The 19,785-nt window shown below is 41.4% G+C and overlaps 1 protein-coding gene across 1 annotated transcript in view; it reads left to right on the top strand.

The window, feature by feature from the left end:
- Nucleotides 1-1,449: 1,449 nt before the first annotated feature.
- Nucleotides 1,450-19,785, top strand: part of ptar1 (protein prenyltransferase alpha subunit repeat containing 1) — a 41,815-nt gene continuing 23,479 nt past the window's right edge. Inside the window, exons 1-3 of the mRNA XM_073048518.1 lie at nucleotides 1,450-1,643; nucleotides 2,336-2,505; nucleotides 17,759-17,825. Coding sequence (XP_072904619.1) covers nucleotides 1,558-1,643; nucleotides 2,336-2,505; nucleotides 17,759-17,825 — 323 coding nt within the window. The 5' untranslated portion in view covers nucleotides 1,450-1,557. The remainder of the gene's footprint in view (nucleotides 1,644-2,335; nucleotides 2,506-17,758; nucleotides 17,826-19,785) is intronic.

The following is a 19,785-nucleotide window of genomic DNA, read 5'->3' as shown; positions in this document are numbered from 1 at the left end:
AATAACTCACTCTGAGACGTAAAAGCGAGGTATCGGCTATTATTGACTGGAAGAAGGAACAAGCTGTGAGTGACCACCATACTACATCCTAGAGACTGAGAGGCTGGGCTCAGACCTCCATCACCTTTATACAGGGGTCTGTGGGAGGAGCCACAGGAGCAGTCATCAGGGGGCGTGTCCAGACAGGTATATGTAGTTCACCACACCCTAAAACCCTCACTAATTTTTATAGGTGCACCGTAGATAGCATTCTTCTAGGGTGCATCACAACCTGGTATGGAAGTTGTCCTGCCAAGACCGGAAGCTGCAGAAGATCGTGAACATAGCCCAGCACATCACACAAACCAATCTTCCTTCCTTGGACTCACTTTACACCGCAAGCTGTCGGAACAGTGCTGCCAAGATAATCAAGGACATGACCCCCCCAGCCAACACACTTTTTGTCCCTCTTCCCTCCGGGAGAAGGTTCAGGAGCTTGAAGATTCATACGGCCAGATTCAGGAACAGCTTCTTTCCAACTGTGATAAGACTGCTGAATGGATCCTGACCCGGATCTGGGCCGTACCTTCCAAATATCTGGACCTGACTTGCACTACCTTACTTTCCCTTTTCTATTTTCTAATTATGATATATAATTTAAATTTTTATCATATTTACTTTGATTTGTACTTCAGGGAGCGCGAAGCACAGAATCAAAAATCGCTGTGATGATTGTACGCTCTAGTACCAATTGTTTGGTGACAATAAAAGTAAAAGTAACACCTGAGTTTTTCGTCCAAGAGGGCTGTGGGGGGATTCAGTCACTGCCCATATCAAAATTTGTGATCAATAGATGTTTAAATATGGATTAATTGGATATGAGGATAGTGCAGGAGGTAACAGATCTGCCATAAATTCCATAGAAAGGGCAGGGAGCTGAATGGCCTATAATTGCTTCTATTTCTTGTATTCTGGGGAGTGGACTTTATAATAAAGATGATTAAGGGCCCCTTCCAAATGACTCTAGATTTGTTATCATCCACTACACTACAGTAAATGAAGCAGATAATAAATATACCTCTAGTTTCGGGGTGGGGAGGGGATCAATCTAATTAGTTGCACATCTACCCCCTTCCAGTGAAATTACAAACAGCTTTTGGCAAAAGGTACCGCTAGATAGGTTGAAGAGCACTAATAAAATCCTTACCCTCTCTTTTTTTTAAAGTGGCTGTGGTATTGCACACATGCATAAATAATTAGGCAGCTAATATTGTGCACCCTTTTTCAGGAGTAGTGTTGCGGTGCGTAGGGAGCTGATAAGCGAAAGAGCTTTTTAAGTGCTGCACGTTTTGCAGAGACTAGATTGGGCACGTTTGAGTGTGTGTGTGTGTGTGTGTGTGTGGGGGGGGGGTGTTTGCAGCAGCCGCCTCGCTGTTGCCCCCGCCTGCTCCCGGCCCCCGGGCTGTCAAGTGAGGTTGCTGTGTCAGGCGTGCGGCTGTCCTTTTAAAAAGTAACGTGTATTTTTCCCCTCCCTGGCTTGCCCCGGAAGTAGTGCAGTCGGCGAGGGGAGTGAGGAAGATGGCAGAGTCGGAAGAGGAGGTGAAGTTTTTGGTTCAAAGGGTTGTCAAAGACATTGCCAACGCTTTTAGGAGGAACCCCAACATGTAAGGAACAGCAGAGGTAGCCACAGCCTATTCCCGCATACCCGACCAGGCCAGGCACCGCCCAGAAGCGGCCGATTCAGCGCCGCAAATTAAAGGATGGGATTTTAGGGGTGGGGGGGCGGGTAGAGACTGTTGTTGGAAGGAAGAGTTGGAGGTTAATCTAAAGAGGATAAGGGCGGAGCATGCATTTAGGAGAAGAAATTGAGCAGAAGTTGGGCAGTTTGAAAGAATTTAATCTGTTAATACCGAGCGCGGGGTTGGGGGGGGGGGATTTCAAAAATTGTATTTATTTGTCGGCTTAAAGACGGTCTCAGCTCGTCCGTGCACGAACCGGCTTCCTTGTGAGGCCATGGATATGAGACAATGATCTCTTGTTATACTGGTGTCTGTCTGATTTCATTTATGTTGAGGAATTCTGCGGCTTTGCTGCAGTTGAGATTTAAACCATCATTATAGCGGCTGCATTCCTGCAAATTGGAGGTTACAGATGTATGTTGTGTGTGCTGGTTGGCCTACTGCTGATATTTACTTCTGTTGGCGTTTTGATTCATTACTGATATTGTGCTATCTTAATTTACAGTGGGTGTAAATACTTGCAAAAGACCAAAATCTCCAATGGGGAAATGCATGCAAAAGATTGGCTCCAGTGTGAAGGTGGTGTAACTTGCTTTCTCCTGTGTTTTCTTTTTCAGTGATGAGATCGGATTGATTCCATGTCTTGAAGCCAGGTGCAACCGGAGTCCAGTAGTGCTAGTGGAAAATAAACTTGGTCTAGAAAGCTGGTGCGTTAAACTACTCTTGCCCTTCATTCATAGTAAACTTGTTCTCTACCGACAGAGAAAACTGTGGTTGGACAGGGATGGTAAGTGTCCAATATTTTGTACTAAGTGTTGAACTAGATGTGACCACCAAAGAGTAAAACATTTTTTTCTGAACTGCCTAATTTAATTTGTGTAGTGTAGGATAGCAACTGTCTAATCCCTTTTAATATAGTATAACTGGGCAAGATCTTTCACAAGTGCACTGTCAAACAAAATGTATAACCAGAGAATAGATGGCAAAGTGCAGTTGATATTTTTGGAAGGAATTCCAAAAGTTAGGGTGGGAATTAGTGATGTCATAGAGTTGTACAGCACAGAAACGAATCCTTTGGCTCATTGTGTCTACGCTGACCTTTTGCCCATGTATACTAATCTATTTGCCTACATTAGGAGTGCATCTTTCTATTCTTTGCCTATTTGTGTGTCTCTCAGTGCTTCAAAATAATAATTGTTTGCCTCCACCCCTTTGGGCGTTGTGTGCCAGAAATAAATGACTGTTTTTAAATATAAAATCTGATATTCTGTTCCTCGGGTCCTCTTTTTAAAATGCAGTGGCTTCACCTTAAATGCTTAAATACACACCCCCTGGGAATGAGATTTTGGCTATCTAAGGTTGATACCTCCCATAGATGAAACAGCTGAAAAGTCCTGGCATGAACAAGAGTATTGTGATTTTTCAACAATGAATGGGCGGAAATATAAGATAATTCGCAACCACTGACATTGAGTTAGGGTTCACTTTGAGGCTGGTCTGACACGATGATGGAAAGTTTTTAACCATACCTTGTGCTCTGCGTTTGGTTGACAATAAAGGCGCTGTTACAGTTTCCCTTAAACTTCAAACGCCTCTGCTGTTTTAGTTACGAAAACTTGTGCTGAGGTGACCATAATTGGAACAGCAAAGATTTCTAATTTTATGGGCAGTTACAGAGAGAGGAGAAAAGATTGAAATTTTCCCTGATATTCCTGGGTCAGCATTCTCTCCAGGTCTGGGAGCACAGGTTAGTATAGAGGTGATTGACTGCCCAGCAATAGATGGTGTGTGTCACTATTGTTTATCTTGGGCTGTTAGTTCTACTGTCTATACTTGAATAGGTCGGTTTTATTACGTTTTCCAAGCTTTTGGTTAATCTACAGTGACTCTTTACCCTCATTCTGTTTCCAGACTGTTATTGTGCTTTCCTTTTCATCAAGTTTCATATAACCATCACTGTCATTCCAGAGAAGGAGATCCTTACCTTTTTCATGCCTTGGACCAATACCGTTAAGCAAGGGGGGGTCCATGGACCTCAGGTTGGGACTACTGTTCCAAACCCATGAGATTCATGGTTTTTCATGTGGGCCAAATCACCCTTCAGATTTTCTGTTTCTCCTGAGGAAAATAGTGGTTTGTTCAGCATTTGTGGTAACAGTAGTACTTATGAACGTGTTGGTATTAAGACTTTGGGGAAACCTAATGAAAAGGTGGACTGTCATTTCTTTGTAATGTGCTGGTTATAATGTAGGAACGTGGTAGCCAGTTCACACAGAGAAAGTTCCCACAAAGTGGCAAGGTAATGAGCAGATTATTTGTTTTAATAATGACCATTGAGGAACAATGTTGGTCAGGATACTACGTAATCTTTCGGACTCTTTCAAAATAAGTTTTTTTTGGAAAGAGTTTAATCCATCTGATTAAACACCAACCTGCTCAAAGGTTCAACTGAAAGATAGGACCTCGGGCAGTGCTCTCTCCCTTGATATTGCAATGAAATGTTAGCCTCGAGTGAGACTTGAACCTATAACCTTCAAATTCAGTAGGTGAGAGGGCAAGCCATTGAGTCATTGCTGTGTAAATAACAGTCCTATTTTAAGTGGTTTCTATTAGCCAGTCATGTTCCCATTTGTATTTTATACAATATTTTTGTTAATATCTATCTATCTATATATATATATTATCAGATTAGCAAATCCCTCCAATTGTAAAGGGAAAGAGTTAATTTTATGGAGCCTCTTGTGAAAGGTTGTTAGATAATATCAAGTACTTTCTATTCTGGTTTATTAAGCAGCAATTTTACAAAATTCTTTTGAGGACAATTAAGTTTTATTAAATGGAATGAGCTTTCGTTTCTGTGAAGATCATGAAAGGAGCTACTGTTTGTGAGATGTCCAGTTGCCAGAGATTCCAGTGTTAATTATGTTCACTTGTTCCTCTGACGTCATCAGGAGTCATTTAAATAAGTGAGACTTGTTCCTGGCTTAACATTTGATAGAGGTTATACTGTTGGTGGCTTCTTTATTCTAGTTAATATCTTGACTTTAAGGAACAAGCAATTGTCTAGAATATTGTGTGGTCTGATGGCTCCTGCCTGTTTGTGTTTTTTAAATTAAAACGCCTCCCTAGTATTGCACCAATTTCTACTTCACCTCCTCCTCCTGCAATAAATTAACATATGCCTTGTGTTTCTCGATACTCTGTGACTGAATTCAACCCATTTGTATCTACACCAGATCTTGAAGGCATTCTATTTATTTCCCTGTGATCTATTTTCTTTTTCTCAAGCACATCAATATCACCTTGATAATCCTGCCAAACAGCTACACTAGATAATTCACAGTACCCAATTAACTTACCAACCAATGTTTCTTTGAAATGTGGGAGGGCATGGCAAAGCCCACATGAGAAGTACAAGTCCTACACACAGTGCAGTTACGATCGGGGTCAAAGCTAAATCACTGGAACTATGAGGCAGCAGAACTACCTGCTTTGAAATGCTCCCACCATAAATGATTAATATTCTCACGTCTGAGCTGCAAATTGTGTTCAAATCCTAAATCCTCTACTTAGTGATTCCTTCTCATTCGATTTCCAAAACAATCACCCACTCCCATCAGTCACTGCAGCAATACAGCACAGTATTGAGAATGTGCTGCACCACCGAAGGTGCTTAGGGATGAGATTAATGTTTTGGAGTCAGGGTCACACAACCCTTTAGCCTAATGAGTCTATGCCAACTATGATACTCATCCAAAAGAACACGCAGAATGCTGGAGGAACTCAGCAGGTCAAGCAGCATCATGGAAAAGAGTAAACAAGTTGACATTTCAGGCTGAAACACTTCTTCATTACCTATCTGGCTAGTCCCAATTTCTTGCATTCAGCCAATATCCCTCTAAGCCATGCACCTATCCATAAGACATAAGACCATAAGATATAGGAACAGAAGCAGGCCATTCGACCCATCGAGTCTGCTTTCCCATTCAATCATGGCTTGATCCAATTCTTCCAGTCCTCCCCACTCCCTTGCCTTCTCCCCGTATCCTTTGATGCCCTGGCTAATCAAGAACCTATCTATCTCTGCTTTAAATACACCTAATGGCTTAGCCTCCACAGCCACTCATGGCAACAAATTCCACAGATTTACCACCCTCTGACTGAAGTAATTTCTCCACACCTCAATTCTAAATGAACATTCTTCAATCCTGAAGTCATGGGACTCCCCTAAAATGGGAAATAACTTTACCATATCTAATCTGTTCAGGCCTTTTATCATTCAGAATGTTTCTATGAGATCCCCCCCCCCCACCTCATTCTCCTGATATCCAGGGAATATAGCCCAAGAGCTGCCAGATGTTCCTCATACAGTAACCCTTTCATTCCTGGAATCATTCTTGTGAACCTTTTGAACCCTCTTCAATGTCAGTATATCCTTTCTAAAATAAGGAGTCCAAAACTGCACACAATACTCTAAGTGTGGTCTCGTGAGTGCCTTACAGAGCCTCAACATCACATCCTGCTGTTGTATTCTATACCTCTAGAAATGAATGCCAACATTGCATTCACCTTCTTTACCACTGACTCAACCTGGAGGTTAACCTTTAGGGTATCTTGCACAAGGACTCCCAAATCCCTTTACATCTCTGCATTTTGAATTCTCTCCCCATCTAAATAATAGTCTGCCCGTTTATATCTTCCACCAAAGTGCATGACCATACACTTTCCAACATTGTATTTCATTTGCCACCTCTTTCCCCATTTCCCCTAAACTATCTAAGTCTCTCTGCAGGCTCTTTGTTTCCTCAACACTACCCACTCCTCCACCTATCTATGTATAATCAGCAAATTTAGCCACAAATCCATTAATCCCATAGTCCAAAACATTGACCAACCCCTGTGGAACTCCACTGGTAACCGGCTGCCAGCCAGAATAGGATCCCCTGATTCCCCCTCTCTGTTTTCTACTGAACAGCCAATGCTCCACCCATGCTAGTAACTCCCCTGTAATTCCATGGGCTCTTATCTTGTTAAGTAGCTTCATGTGTGGCACTTTGTCAAAAGCCTTCTGAAAATCCAAGTACACCACGTCTACTGCATCTCTTTTGTCTACCCTGCTTGTAATTTCCTCAAAAAATTGTAGTAGGTTAGTCAGGCAGGATTTTCCTTTCAGGAAACTATGCTGGCTTTGGCCTATCTTGTCATGTGCCTCCAGGTATTCTGTAATCTCATCCCTAACAATCGATTCCAACAACTTCCCAACCGCTGTCGGGCTAACAGATCTATAGTTTCCTTTCTGCTGCCTCCCACCTTTCTTAAATAGCGGAGTAGCATTTGCAGTTTTCCAGTCATCCACCTGCCTCAACCACTTCTTCTGGCAGCTCATTCCGTTTACTCCCTACCCTCTGCATGAAAAATTTTTTTCCCGTGTCCCTTTTAAATATTTCCCTGCTCACCTGTAATCTATCTTGTACTTCTTGTACTTCCTTACCCTGGGGAAAGGACTGTTCCTATTCAAAGGTCCAATTTAATGTCAGAGAAATGTATGCAAAATACATCCTGAAATGCTTCTTCTTCGCAAAACATTCACAAAAACAGAGAAGTGCCCCAAAGAATGAAAGAAAGTTAAACGTGAGAGCCCCAAAGCCCCCCCCCCCAGCTCCCCCTTCCCATGTGTAAGCAGCAGCAAGGTAACGATACCCCCTCACCTCCAGCAAAAAAAACACGCCCGTTACCGAGCACAAGCGTCAGCTAAGCGATAGCAAAGGCACAGACGTTGCAGTTACCCCAAAGACTATTGCTTTATGGCTCTCATAATTTTAAGCATTGCTATAAAGTCACCTCATTCTCGTACCCTCCAAAGACATGCCTGGCTGGCCAGCCTCTCTAACTCAGTCCCTCTAGTCCTGCCAAAAACCTCAATTGTGTTTCTGCATTTTTTCCAGTTTAAGTATGTCTTTCCTATGACAGTGATCAAAACTGTCCACAGTACTCAGTGTGTCCTCACGAACGACTGATACAATTGCAGCTACATTCCTAACTCCTGTACTTAGTGCCCTGACTAATGAGGCAATGTTCTAAGTAGTTTTTTCACCACGCTGTCTACCTTTGACATCAAGTTCATGCAGGACTTTGTCAAAGGCCTTCTAACTAGTCAACATCCAACACCCTACCCTCATCTACAATTTTGGCTAGCTCTTCAAAACGCTTTAAAAGGGTCATCAAGCATAAGACCACGCTGACCCACCCCTAATCTGTATCTAATTGCTGACAAACCCTGTTCTTCAGGACTTCCTCTAGTAACTTCCTCACTGTAATATGAGGCTGACCGCCCTGTAGTTCCTGGTTTGTCTTTACTGTCCTTTTTAAATAATTAAACACCATGAACCACTTTACAGTCTTTGGGAATGTCAGTGGATAACGATGAAGTAAGTATCTCCACAAGGGCCACTGCAATTATTTCTCTCATTTTCCACAAATTCTTAGGTTGCTCTTGGTCAGTCCCTGGGAATTTGTCCATCTTAATGCCTTTAAGGCTGTAAAATCCTCCTCCCGGTAATATGAATGTCTTCCAAACATTACTACTTGTTTCCATGATCTCTTGAGCAGTTGTAATTTTCTCCTCTGTAACACTAAGATGAAATATTCATTTAAAAATCCCACCCATCTCCTTCAGCTTGAGACGTAGGCAACTCTCTAAAGGGAGTTGTCCTCTCCCTAGCCGTCCTTTACTTTTAATATAGCTATACAAAACCTTCGAATTTTCATATCCCACTAGCGTATCCTTCCCGTTTCTCATTTTTTACCCATACTAGTGCTCTGCCCAGAATTGTCATTTCGAACTACTGATGTTATCCTCTCATCAAAAAGCCAAGCCCTTCAGTGCTTCCCTGCATCTCTGGCACACCTATGGCATCTGTATCCTGGAATACTGAGCTGTCAGACCTGCCCTTCCCTCAGATATGTTCCTGTTATGGCTGTCACATTCAAGTCCTCAGAGCCAACCCGGGCTTTGAGTTTGGCCTTGCCTATTAAACCCTGAGCATTGAAATAAGTGCAATTTAACAGGTCTTCCTTCCTCTCCCTTTGCTGTGCCCCTGGCTATCCTGATTGCTAAACTTGCTCTTGCTGCTTACCACTTTGTCCCACGACTTGCTCCTGCTCAGAATACCACACCCCCCCCCCCCCCCCCCAACCTGCCAATCTAGTTGAAAACCTGTGCAGCATTACCAGATTTTCCTGCAAGGATACTGGTCCTTCTCTGGTTTAAATGTAACCCGTCCCCCTCAGATAGGTGGCCACTACCCCAGAAACTGATTCCTGCCCCTGCGCCATCTCCTTTGCCTCAACTATATCTGGCACTGGGAGTAATCCAGTGATTACTAGCCTTGAACATACTTGTTAACTTCTTACCAAACTCCCTATACTCATTCTGCAGGACTTTGTCCCTTTTCTTGGATGAATGTACCAGAACCAACAACATTGTTATTCAATGTCTAAGCTTTCTTCCAATTTTTAAAAGATTAATCCTACAGTTTAGTTTAGAAATAAAAAGCTCACTGTAATAAAAAGCAGATGTGCTGATCAGTTACAACATTTTCACTGTTACATGACTCATTTCTAGTTCATTTTTTGTGAAAAGCACCATCTTCCCTTTTGATGCTGCATTTTGTACTTCAGATAACTCTGCTCTAGTGCTCAATTAAGTATGTCTAATTTTTTTTTTAAAAAGAATAGAATCTCAGTAGAATGACCACGAAGCCACCACACTCTTTTAAAAGTCCATCTGCACTAATTTTCTTTTCAGACATCCTCCTCTGGTCTAGGCAACTCACAAATGAGCGGAAAGTGGTTTTCTCTTAACTTCACTGTCACCGCGCTGGGTAATTTCCTCTTCCTCCCAAACATTGATGTATGCTGAAACATTAATTATCCAAGCCTTAGGATTCCTGCTCTGCCAGCACAGCACTTTGTCCTGTGTACAATCCACTATTTACTTCACTATAATAGCTGATGCACTTTACACAAAGAATGATCTGGATGAACATAGCATCTCCATTGAATTTTTTGTATGATATCATTAGAAATACCATACCAAAAACTGAATAAGTTGGCAAAGCCATTCTCCATGGAGTGATGGCGAGTGCCTTAAGGCCAGTAATATTAAATCTTCACTGTAATATTGACCATTCACGGTTTTATCCAGATTCAAATCTTTAAGATCAAAAAAATCTGGAAGAAATTTGCACCTCCAATTGTGAGTTTAAATTCTTTCCTGACCTTTGCACTATGTCCCAATGGACAGCAGTGGAGTTGCAGTCAAATTACCAGACCAGACTTGTGGGCTAATAATCTATGGAGTTCAAATCCCACCATGGTTAGAGTGGGATTTAAATTCCACTTTGTGATTAGATTTTTAAAAAAGAATGGACCTCATTAATGACTAGATTGTCATTTAAAATGTTGTCATTTTCACAGATGTCCTTCAGGGATGGAAATCTGGTCTGTGTGTGACTACAGACTACCCCATCCCCATGCGGTTAAGTCTTGTTGCCCTCTGATTGTGGCTGATTAAGCAACCTATTTCTACCATTATCACCGTACTCAATCAGATTGCGGTAGTTCAAGAAGGCTTCTTATCACCATCTTCAAGGGCAGCAGATGCTGTCTTTGCCAGATAATTAATCAAGTAAAATAAAATGTTGGTCAGTGAACACAAAATACTCAGCAGATGCTGGGGTCAAAGCAACGCGCTGGAGGAACTCAGCAAGTTGGGCAGCATCCGTGGAAATGAACAGTCAACGTTTTGGGCTGAGTCCTGAGGAAGGGTCTCGGCCCGAAACGTTGACTGTTTGTTTTCATGGATGCTGCTCGACCTGCTGAGTTCCTCCAGCGTGTTGTGGATGTTGGTTAGTGGTATTTTTGACATGTAGAAATAAGTGTGAATTGCACTGTAATAGTCAAGAATATACATTTGGTCATTAAAGTACTCTACTGATAGTGGAATGGTCGTGTGTACAGTGCATAGCTCATTAGTGACACAACCTAGCATTAGGATGGACACGACCTTTAGTTTTTCTGGAACCCCTGTAGAAGACACTGCATGGTTCAAAGGCAGCCTGATTTTGATTTTCTCCGTTGAATACTGAGATTTTCAGATCACCTTCAAAAGAAAATCTGCAGATGATGGAAATCCAAGCAACACACTCAAAATGCTGGAGGAACTCAACAGGCCAGGCAGCATCTGTGGAAGAGTACAGTAGACGTTTCAGGCCGAAATCCTTCAGTGGGACTGGAGGAAAAAAAGCTGAGTAGATTTAACAGATGGGAGGAGGCAAGAGGGGTGGGGTGGGGGTTTAAATCCCAAATGGAATACAAGGTGTTGTTCCTCCAACCTAAGTGTGGCCTCAGCACAACAGTGGTGGAGGCAGTGAATAGACATATTGGAAGGGGAAGTGGAATTAAAATGGGTGTCCACTGGGAGATACCATTTGTTCTGGTGGATGGAGTGTAGTTGCTCGGCGAAGCAATCTCCCAATCTACGTCAGGTCTCACTTATATACAGGAGACCACACCAGGAGCACCAGACAGTATGTGACCCCAACAGACTCAAAGGTGAAGTGTCACCTCACCCGAAAGGACTGTTTAGGGCCCTGAATGGTAGTGAGGGAGCAGGTGTAGCATTTGTTTCACTTGCAAGGATAAGTGCCAGGAGGGAGATCAGTGGGGAGGGACGAATGGACAAGGGAGTTGCATAGAGAGCGATCCCTGCGGAAAGCAGAATGTTGGGGGTATGGGGGAAGATGTGCTCGGTGGTGGGATCCATTGGAGGTGATGGACATTTTGGAGAATTGTGTGCTGGATGCTGAGGCTGGTGGGGTGGTAGATGAGGACAAGAGGAACCATATCCCTGGTAGGTTAGAGGAATGACACCTTGTATTCCATTTGGCTAGCCTCCAGCCTGATGGCATGAACATTGATTTCTCAAACTTCTGGTAATGCCCCCCACACCCCCTCTCCTTCAGCATTTCCCATTTTTTTTCTCTCTCTCACCTTATGTCTTTGCCCACCAATCGCCTCCCTCTGGTGCTCTTCCCTCCTTTTTTCTTCCATGGCCTTCTGTCTCTTTCACCAATCAAATTCCCAGTCCTTTACTTCATTTCCTCCTCCCTTCCAGTTTCACTTGTCACCTGTGTTTCTCTCTCCCCTCCCTCCACCTTTTAAATTCACTCCGGCTTTTTTTCTCCAGTCCTGAGGAAGGGTCTTGGCCCAAAATATCAACTGTACTCTCTTTTTTTCCACAGATGCTGCTTGGCCTGCTGAGTTCCTCCAGCATTTTGTGTGTGTTACTGAGATTTTCAGATATATTTTTGGGTTACGTCGCTGTGATACTCTTTTGCATAGGTTGCTTTGAAAATGCGTAAATTTGCATTGGTTAAACATTATATCTTCCATTACCTTTTTTTGAAAAAGGATTTTGCAGAGTGTCCTGTGTAGGTCATAAATGTAACAACATGCAAATCTGAATTTTGCATGTAACTTACATTTAACGTTAGGATTTACTTTTTTTTTCCGAAATTTCCCCTAGGAAGCCCTCTGTAGCCCTAAGGGATTTTAATTTTATCCGTTGCCAGGCAAATAACATCTTCCTCAAGGTCAACAAGATAAAGCAGTTGGTTGTTGACTTCAGGAGAACTCTCACCACTCTTTACATCAGTGATACAGCAGTGGAAACTGTGAGCAGGTTCAAACTCCTGGAAGTGCACATCTCACACAACCTCTCATGGCCCCAGAACACAGTCTACACAATTAGGAAAGCTCAGCCTCTACTTTGTGAGGAGGTTGAAGAGAGTTGGAGTATCCAAATCTCTACTCGCGTCACTCTAAGATGTTAGGATGCTCTCTACGGCGCAAGACTCTCAAACAGTTACTTTCCCCAAGCAGTAAGGCTGATCAACACCTTTTATTTATGTTCTTATGTACCTACATTTATTGAGGTTTTTAAATTATTATTGTGTTTTTAATCTTTATTTTTGTGCTGCATCAGATCTGGAGAAACAATTTTGTCTCATTTACACTTGTGTACTGGAGATGATATTAAACAATCCTGAAAATTGATTTTTTTCGGATCTATATATGAGATATTAAATATTCGTGTGGATCTGACCTAAGTACTTTTGGTCCACTGGGACCATAAAGAAACTGAAACTTCGTGTGTGTGTGTGTATATTTTCTGATATGGTTTAAACTAGATAGACAAATACATTACAGAGAAAGAACTAAGCTTGGTAAGATATCAAGGAAACACCTTGGATACAATTGCAGAGGATGTCTACGACGACCAAGGAATCATATTTTTGGATGCTTATTAATCTGCTTTGGCCTAGAATATGATTGCTCTGGCTGTGATACCATCAGATGTTGCTTCAGTACGTGATTAGGGAATACTGTACATTTGGCTTTTAAACAGCCTTTAAATTTGGCAATTGTAGAGAATTCCAACATATAACTTTTGTTGTAGAAATGTAAAGGGAAAAAATTGAAATACTATAAACATTACCTAGGAAGAAAGTAGAATGGCTGGCTCAAAGATATCAAAAATTGTAAGACGTTAAAGCAAGCTGAAAATTTTTGTCAAAGGCTATAGTAACTCCTCGAGGTACTCGTGCAGATGAAAGCCTTCATCTCTCTGGGAAAATGTTGGATGATTATACTTGAAAACCAATAAGCAAGCACATAATCTAGGCAATCCATCTGCTTCCAACATACTCAAATTCTGAAATGGAACAGTTAAACATGGAAGTTGAACAGGAATGATTAAATTGAAAAACTTGGGCTGAATTGTTACATCACTTCACGTTCTAATAAAAGCTTCCCCCCCCCCCAGTGTCACTCAATATTATTTGAATTACCAATAATTCAGTACAAGACCTCTTTTAGCACCAAAAAACAACCACGTGATCACGATTAATGACCTTTAGAAGCTTCCCAATCAACCCATACAATGTAATTCTATTAACAGGCATTGGTGAAGCTGTATGTTTTCCATTGAATTTTTAAGCTCTATCACTACCTTAAACTAAAAGGAGTTCCAATCATGCTACTCAGCAATTTGGATTCACTAATATTAAGCAACAGTGCAAGAGTATTAATTCAGAAGTTACTGCCACATATAACTGAGGCTACTGGTAATTCCCTTAAGGAGAAAAAAAAATCTGCATGGTTACCAGTTATCCTATCTGATAAACTTTTGAAAGCCCCTAAAAGTTGATCGGATTTAATTTCAAATCACTGCATTTTCCGTGGTCATCTATATATTGGCTGCTCCATAGTTGGAGATAATCTATACACTTTAAAACCAGAATCAAAAGAAAGAAATATAGTCTTGTGAAACACTTCAGTCTTAATATCAAGTAAATTTGTACACTGTGCATAGGTACATACCTGTTATGTTAAATATACTTTTTGTCCACATATTGATTTTTCAGTTTTGTTATTAGGAAATGCTATAGTATTAACACTAATGATATTCATGGAATAAATATATTCAAGTTATATTTTATTTAATTTGTGTATTAAGAAACCTCATTACATGAAGATAAATGCAAGCTTCATGATTACCAAAATAACCTGAACAGACCAGGCAAGTTAGCTAGCCTCAATAATAGTGACCATTGGAACAACTGGGTTATCATCATGCGGTCTTTTAGAAGATAGACTCCAGCTTCCTCACTCTTTGTGTCTGTATGTATTATAATTCCCACCCCACAGTATTGGTGTCAACTCGTAGCTGTTGTCTGAAATGCTCCAGCAAGCCTCACATTTTGGTCTAATTTAAGGGTGGACAATAAATGTTTTTCCTGTGTCCAATTTAGAATAAATAATAGCATTTGTTCCTCGATTTCAGCACTTTTTTTTCTCTAGAAGTCTATTATCTCACGGTATGCTCTGTTTTTTGGTTACTTACAATGCATGCAATTTAATATTGAGGTAGTGCTCCTGAGATGTCGTCTTCTGTATCATCTTAACGTGTTTGAATCTTCAAGGCACGTAATCCTAGTTTTCTTAGTCTTATAGATGGCTTCAATTTGTGATTTTATTCCTTCCTCCCTCTGGAGATTATTGACCCTTTTGATGTCTAAATGGGGAAATAACTGAGGTCTGAGCATACGATGTACCAAAAGCATTTCTTTGGGTTTTCCTCCGTTTTGATTGGAAATTTGGTCAGAGATACAGCAGGTGGAGTCTAATCTAGGCATTGTGAAATGCCATGTGTAAGAGGGGAGATTACAGTAAAGTGACAAGACCCTTAGGAGTATTGACAGGCAGGAATTTTGGGGTGCAAGTCCATGAAAGAAGGCCTGTAGCATGCTTGCTGTCATCTGTCAGGCATGAGTATCAAAATGAGGAATTTGTGTTGCAGCTTCCTGCTGTGTTTCGGAGTATTGTGTTCAGTTCTCGTCTCTTCATTACACAAAAAATGTGGCGGCTTTGGAGAGGGTGCAGAAAAGGTTTTTGTTTCAGGATGCTGTCTGAATTGAAGTGTGTTGGCTATAAAGAGAGATTGGATTTGTTTTCCCTGGATCACTGGAAGCTGAAGGACAACTTGAAGTATATAAAATTGAGAGGCTCAGGAAGGGAAATAGTTTCTCTTTCCCAGGGTGGGAATGTCAAATACTGGAGGGCTTGGATTTAAGGTGTGTTGGGGGGGGGGGGGGGCAGATATAAAGGAGATATTTTTACAGTGGCCTCAAGCATGCTGCCAGTGAGGTGGTAGAAGCAGATAGAATAGCAATAGTCAGGATATTTCGACGGACACATGAACAGGTAGAAAATAATGTACAGAACAATTGCAGCCAGGTGGGATTAGTTATATTTAGTTAGGGTGTTGTGTTTGGAGCAAACATGATAGGTCAAAGGGATGTTTCTCTGCTGTACTTTTCTATGATCGAAAGGATTTAAAGCTTGTTTCAACTTCCCCTCTTGTTCTCCTGATAATTATACAGGGTATGCTAACCCAGTAATGTATCCCATATGTTCTTCTGAGCCATATCACCTCAAGGTTATTTGGGCAGTATGAACCGAGTCCTGGTCAGAAGTAAAAGTAAAGAGCTTGAACAAAGGTTGGAGATGGAAGTGAAGAGAGAATCCCAGAGTTTGGATCTCCAAAGGAATGTTTGTCCAAGTTGGATGAAGGAAACCTCTGAAAGACCCAGAATGGGAAGTATCCAAAGATTTTGTTATTGGAGGCTGGAGTAAGTTGGAGAGTTAAAATGTAAGATCCTGAATGGATTTCAACACAAGGGAGAGTATTTTAAAACTCGACCATTACCTAACCAGGATGCTACATAAGTCAGTTGGACAGCACTTGGACTCGCTAAAATTGGCAGAATTTGGGGGCTGGACAGTTTAGCCAGACGTGCGCTGGTGTCATTTTAGTGATGTAGTTCAGTATCCAATTTGTTCAGTTGACTGGTGCTTTGTTTTGAATGCTGAGCTATATTGAGAATGGTAGCACAATGTTAAGACAAGGTATACAGATCGCCCTACCTTCACTTATTCATCTGTAGTTAAAGCAGGGCAGGACTTGTGCTGCAAATGGCCGGGTTCAGAAATAGATCTTGAAGTGGAAGTACGTAGTTCCCTTGAAGTGATAAACATATCAGTGTAGAGGGTGTTTAGGATGTCATGTAACAGCTGTACCAGACCACACTTGTGTGTAGTTCCTGCCAGCCAGCTGTAGGAAGAATGTCGTTAAGCTGGAAAGGGTTCAGAAATGTTTCATAAAGATGTGGAGACGAGAGAACTTGAGTATTATAAGAAGAGTCTGGGGCTGTGTTGCCTGGAGCATTAGCAGCTAAGGGGTGATCTTCTAGTCTACAAAAAAATTGAGAGGCCTGGATAAAGTAAATGGTTAGTCTTTCTCCTGGGGCATGGGAGTCTAAGATAAGGGGTCATAGGTTTAAGGTAAGAGGGAAGGTTTTACAGGGGACTGAGGGATTGGTTGTTCACACAGGATGGTGAGTTTTTTGAATAAGCTGTCAGTTTATTCAAAATGGTAGAGGGAGGTATAATTACAGCATTAAAAAATTAGTAATGGTCAGGAAAGGTTTAAAGGTAAATGGAGCTGCCTTGGTTAGTATGGATGAGTTGATCCGAAGAGCCTGTTTCTGTGCTGTATAACTAAATGATCCTACATGTATGTAAATGTATTCTTGTGCTGTAAGTAACCCTGAATCTGTTTTTGTACTTGTGACTTAACACATCCTGGTCTTAATACAATTGTAGAGAGTCAGTAAGGATTTTTAAACCGGAATTTTTGTGAATTAATATTGTGCCGGTTTATTATGCAATTCCTGTGGATTTTGTAAAAGCATTTGATTTCTGGAAAGATGATTGGGGTAGAAATTTGTCAGTGGCACCAAATGTGTGAGAACATTATTGAGCAGCTCTACTTGTTTCCTGCATGTTTGGCTTCATTAGTTTTAGTAGAGCCATTCTGTGGGCTAAGGAAAGATGACAGGGTTGTCTTTTGAGGAACAATGTAATTTCTCTGCAATTTGAAAGAATACGCACAATTCTGAATGGGACAGAAGACCGGCAACAAAGGTTGTTACCCCTGGGCAGTGGGTTCGAACTAAGTACCAGGAAAGGGATCTGCTATGTACTACTAAGGTGAGGAATAAATTCTTCTCCAAGGGTTTTGAATCTTTGGACTTCCCACAGTAGGCTGTTGAGTCGGTGAAAACGTTTAAATCTAAACTAGATTATCAGAAAATGGGGAAATCTTCCCCGCATTCCTAGTAGACTTGAAGTAGAAGATCAAACATGATCCAGCCCTGTGAAAGAACTTCCTCAAGGCCACCTAGTCTAATCAGTTTGAATAAGAACAGACACTACTAGATTCCACTGATGCTGGTGTGGCAGCCAACTCTCACACATGCAACCAAGGATGAATTTCTCCTCTGTAGCTTTTAAATGATGTAATTTGGTGTTAATCTAGACAATTTAAAATATTTGGTTCCTCCTCTCCCCTTCAGCACTGACTGATCTCACTTGTACTCTACTGCTGCTAAATCCAGACTTCACTACAGCTTGGAATGTCAGGTACGTTACAGTGAGCAAACATCATTATCCAGGTGGTTCACTACCTCGCCCACCTTGGGCTTAAGGGCCAGTTACTTGTTACTTGTATTGCAGATGGCTGCAATTACCTGTTGAATGTTGGGGGATGTTCCAGTCATGTAGCATCTTTTAAAATCATCTTTGGGTCCCATAGAGCTTTGCAGCCAAATTAGCATGTTTAAAGTGTAGGCATTATAATGTAGGAAATGTATATTATAACATGAGCTGCCTGTTGTTTCTATATGCATAACCCTAACCCTCCCTCTGCAGACCACCACTGACTTATCTTTGTCTTTTTTTTTTGCACTAAGGTACTCCACTTCCACAGTTTTTATTTTAATCTCTCTTCATTATCTTGTATAGTTTACATGCTGTGTGTAGTCTGTGATGTGGCTGCAAGCAAGATGTTTGCTTTCTCTTTAGCTCACCCTGCTTGTGCACGTGGAAATGTCCTCTATAATGAAACATCTAAAACTGAATTAAGTAAGCTGTTAGTGTACTAACAGTAACATTAAACAGTCCAGAAACTGGGGAGTAAGCAAGATCCTGGGCAGTGCTGGATCTCCAAGAATGGATTCTTTCCCTGGAGTATCAATCTACCGGTAGTTATTCTGCTTGAATTTCCGGAGTAGCTCAGAATCGCACTTCAGACTTGGACAAAAGTGCTGCTTGCTGCTACAAAGTTCAAAGTAAAATTTATTATCAGAGTATGTAGAGTCAGCACATACAACCCTGAGATTCTACTTTTATCCTCCGGGAATACTTAACAAATCTGTAGAACAGTAACTGTAAACGAACTGTGCAAATGCACATAATAAATAAATAATAAATAGCAATAAAGGGCATGAAATAAGGTAGAGTCCTTAAATGAGTGTAGTTATCATCTTTAGTTTAAGAGTCTGATGGTTGAGTGGTAGTAGCCATCAGACTCTTAAACTAAAGAAAATAACTACACTGTTCTTGAATCTAGTGATGCGAATCCTGAGATACCTGTACCTTCTACCTGATGGCAGTAGTGAAAAAAGAGCATGGCCTGGGCGGTGAGGATCTTTGGATGCTGCTTTTCTACGGCAACGCTTCATGTAGATGTGATCAATGGTTGGGAGGGTTTTACCCATAATGTACTGTGCCGAATCTACTACCTTGTGTGGGGTTTTCCACTCAAAGGCAATGGTGTTCTCATATCAGGCCATGATGCAGCCAGTCAGCACACTTTCCACCACACATCTACAGTGCCTTGTAAAAGTATTCAGCCACCACAACTATTTTTACACTTTACTGTCTCATTTTCTAAATTTACAATAGGTTGAAGTAGGATTTTTTGAGCTAATTTACTTGTCAAATCTAAAGAAATATTCCAAACTCTACCAACAGTTTACTAAAAATTAAAAGCCAAAATTGTGAGGCTGAAAAAGTACTCATTCCCTTTGTAATTACTATGCTAACTTTCCTCAGGTGCAATATTGTACATCAGCCAGGTGACACCATCCCTACTGTAAAGTATGGTGGAGGTAGCATTATGCTATGGGGGTGTTTTTCAGCATCTGGTCTGGACTGAAAATCTGGTCAGGATTGATGGGAAGAATAATGCTGCTAAATCCAGAGAGATTCTAGATGAAAACCTGCTAGCTTCTGCCAGGATTCCTACCGGAGAGGGTGTTTGTTTTTCAGCAGGACAATGACCCAAAGCACACTGCCAGAGCAACCATGCAGTGACTTCAAATGAAGAAAATCGATGTCCTTGAGTGGCCCAGTCAGAGTCCTGACCTTAACCAGATCGAACATCTCTGGCAAGGCCTCAGGGTTGCTGTCCACTGCTGCAGCTATTAGAGACTTATCCAAAAAGTCTACTGGCTGTAATAGCTGGGACAGGTGGTTCAACTAAGTACTGAGCAAAGGGGGATGAATACTTTTGAACTGCTGAGATTTCAGATTTTTAATT

Source organism: Hemitrygon akajei, chromosome 6 (genome assembly GCF_048418815.1).
Source record: "Hemitrygon akajei chromosome 6, sHemAka1.3, whole genome shotgun sequence".
In the NCBI taxonomy this organism is placed as follows: Eukaryota; Metazoa; Chordata; class Chondrichthyes; order Myliobatiformes; family Dasyatidae; genus Hemitrygon; species Hemitrygon akajei.
This window is presented reverse-complemented; position numbering and strand designations above follow the sequence as displayed.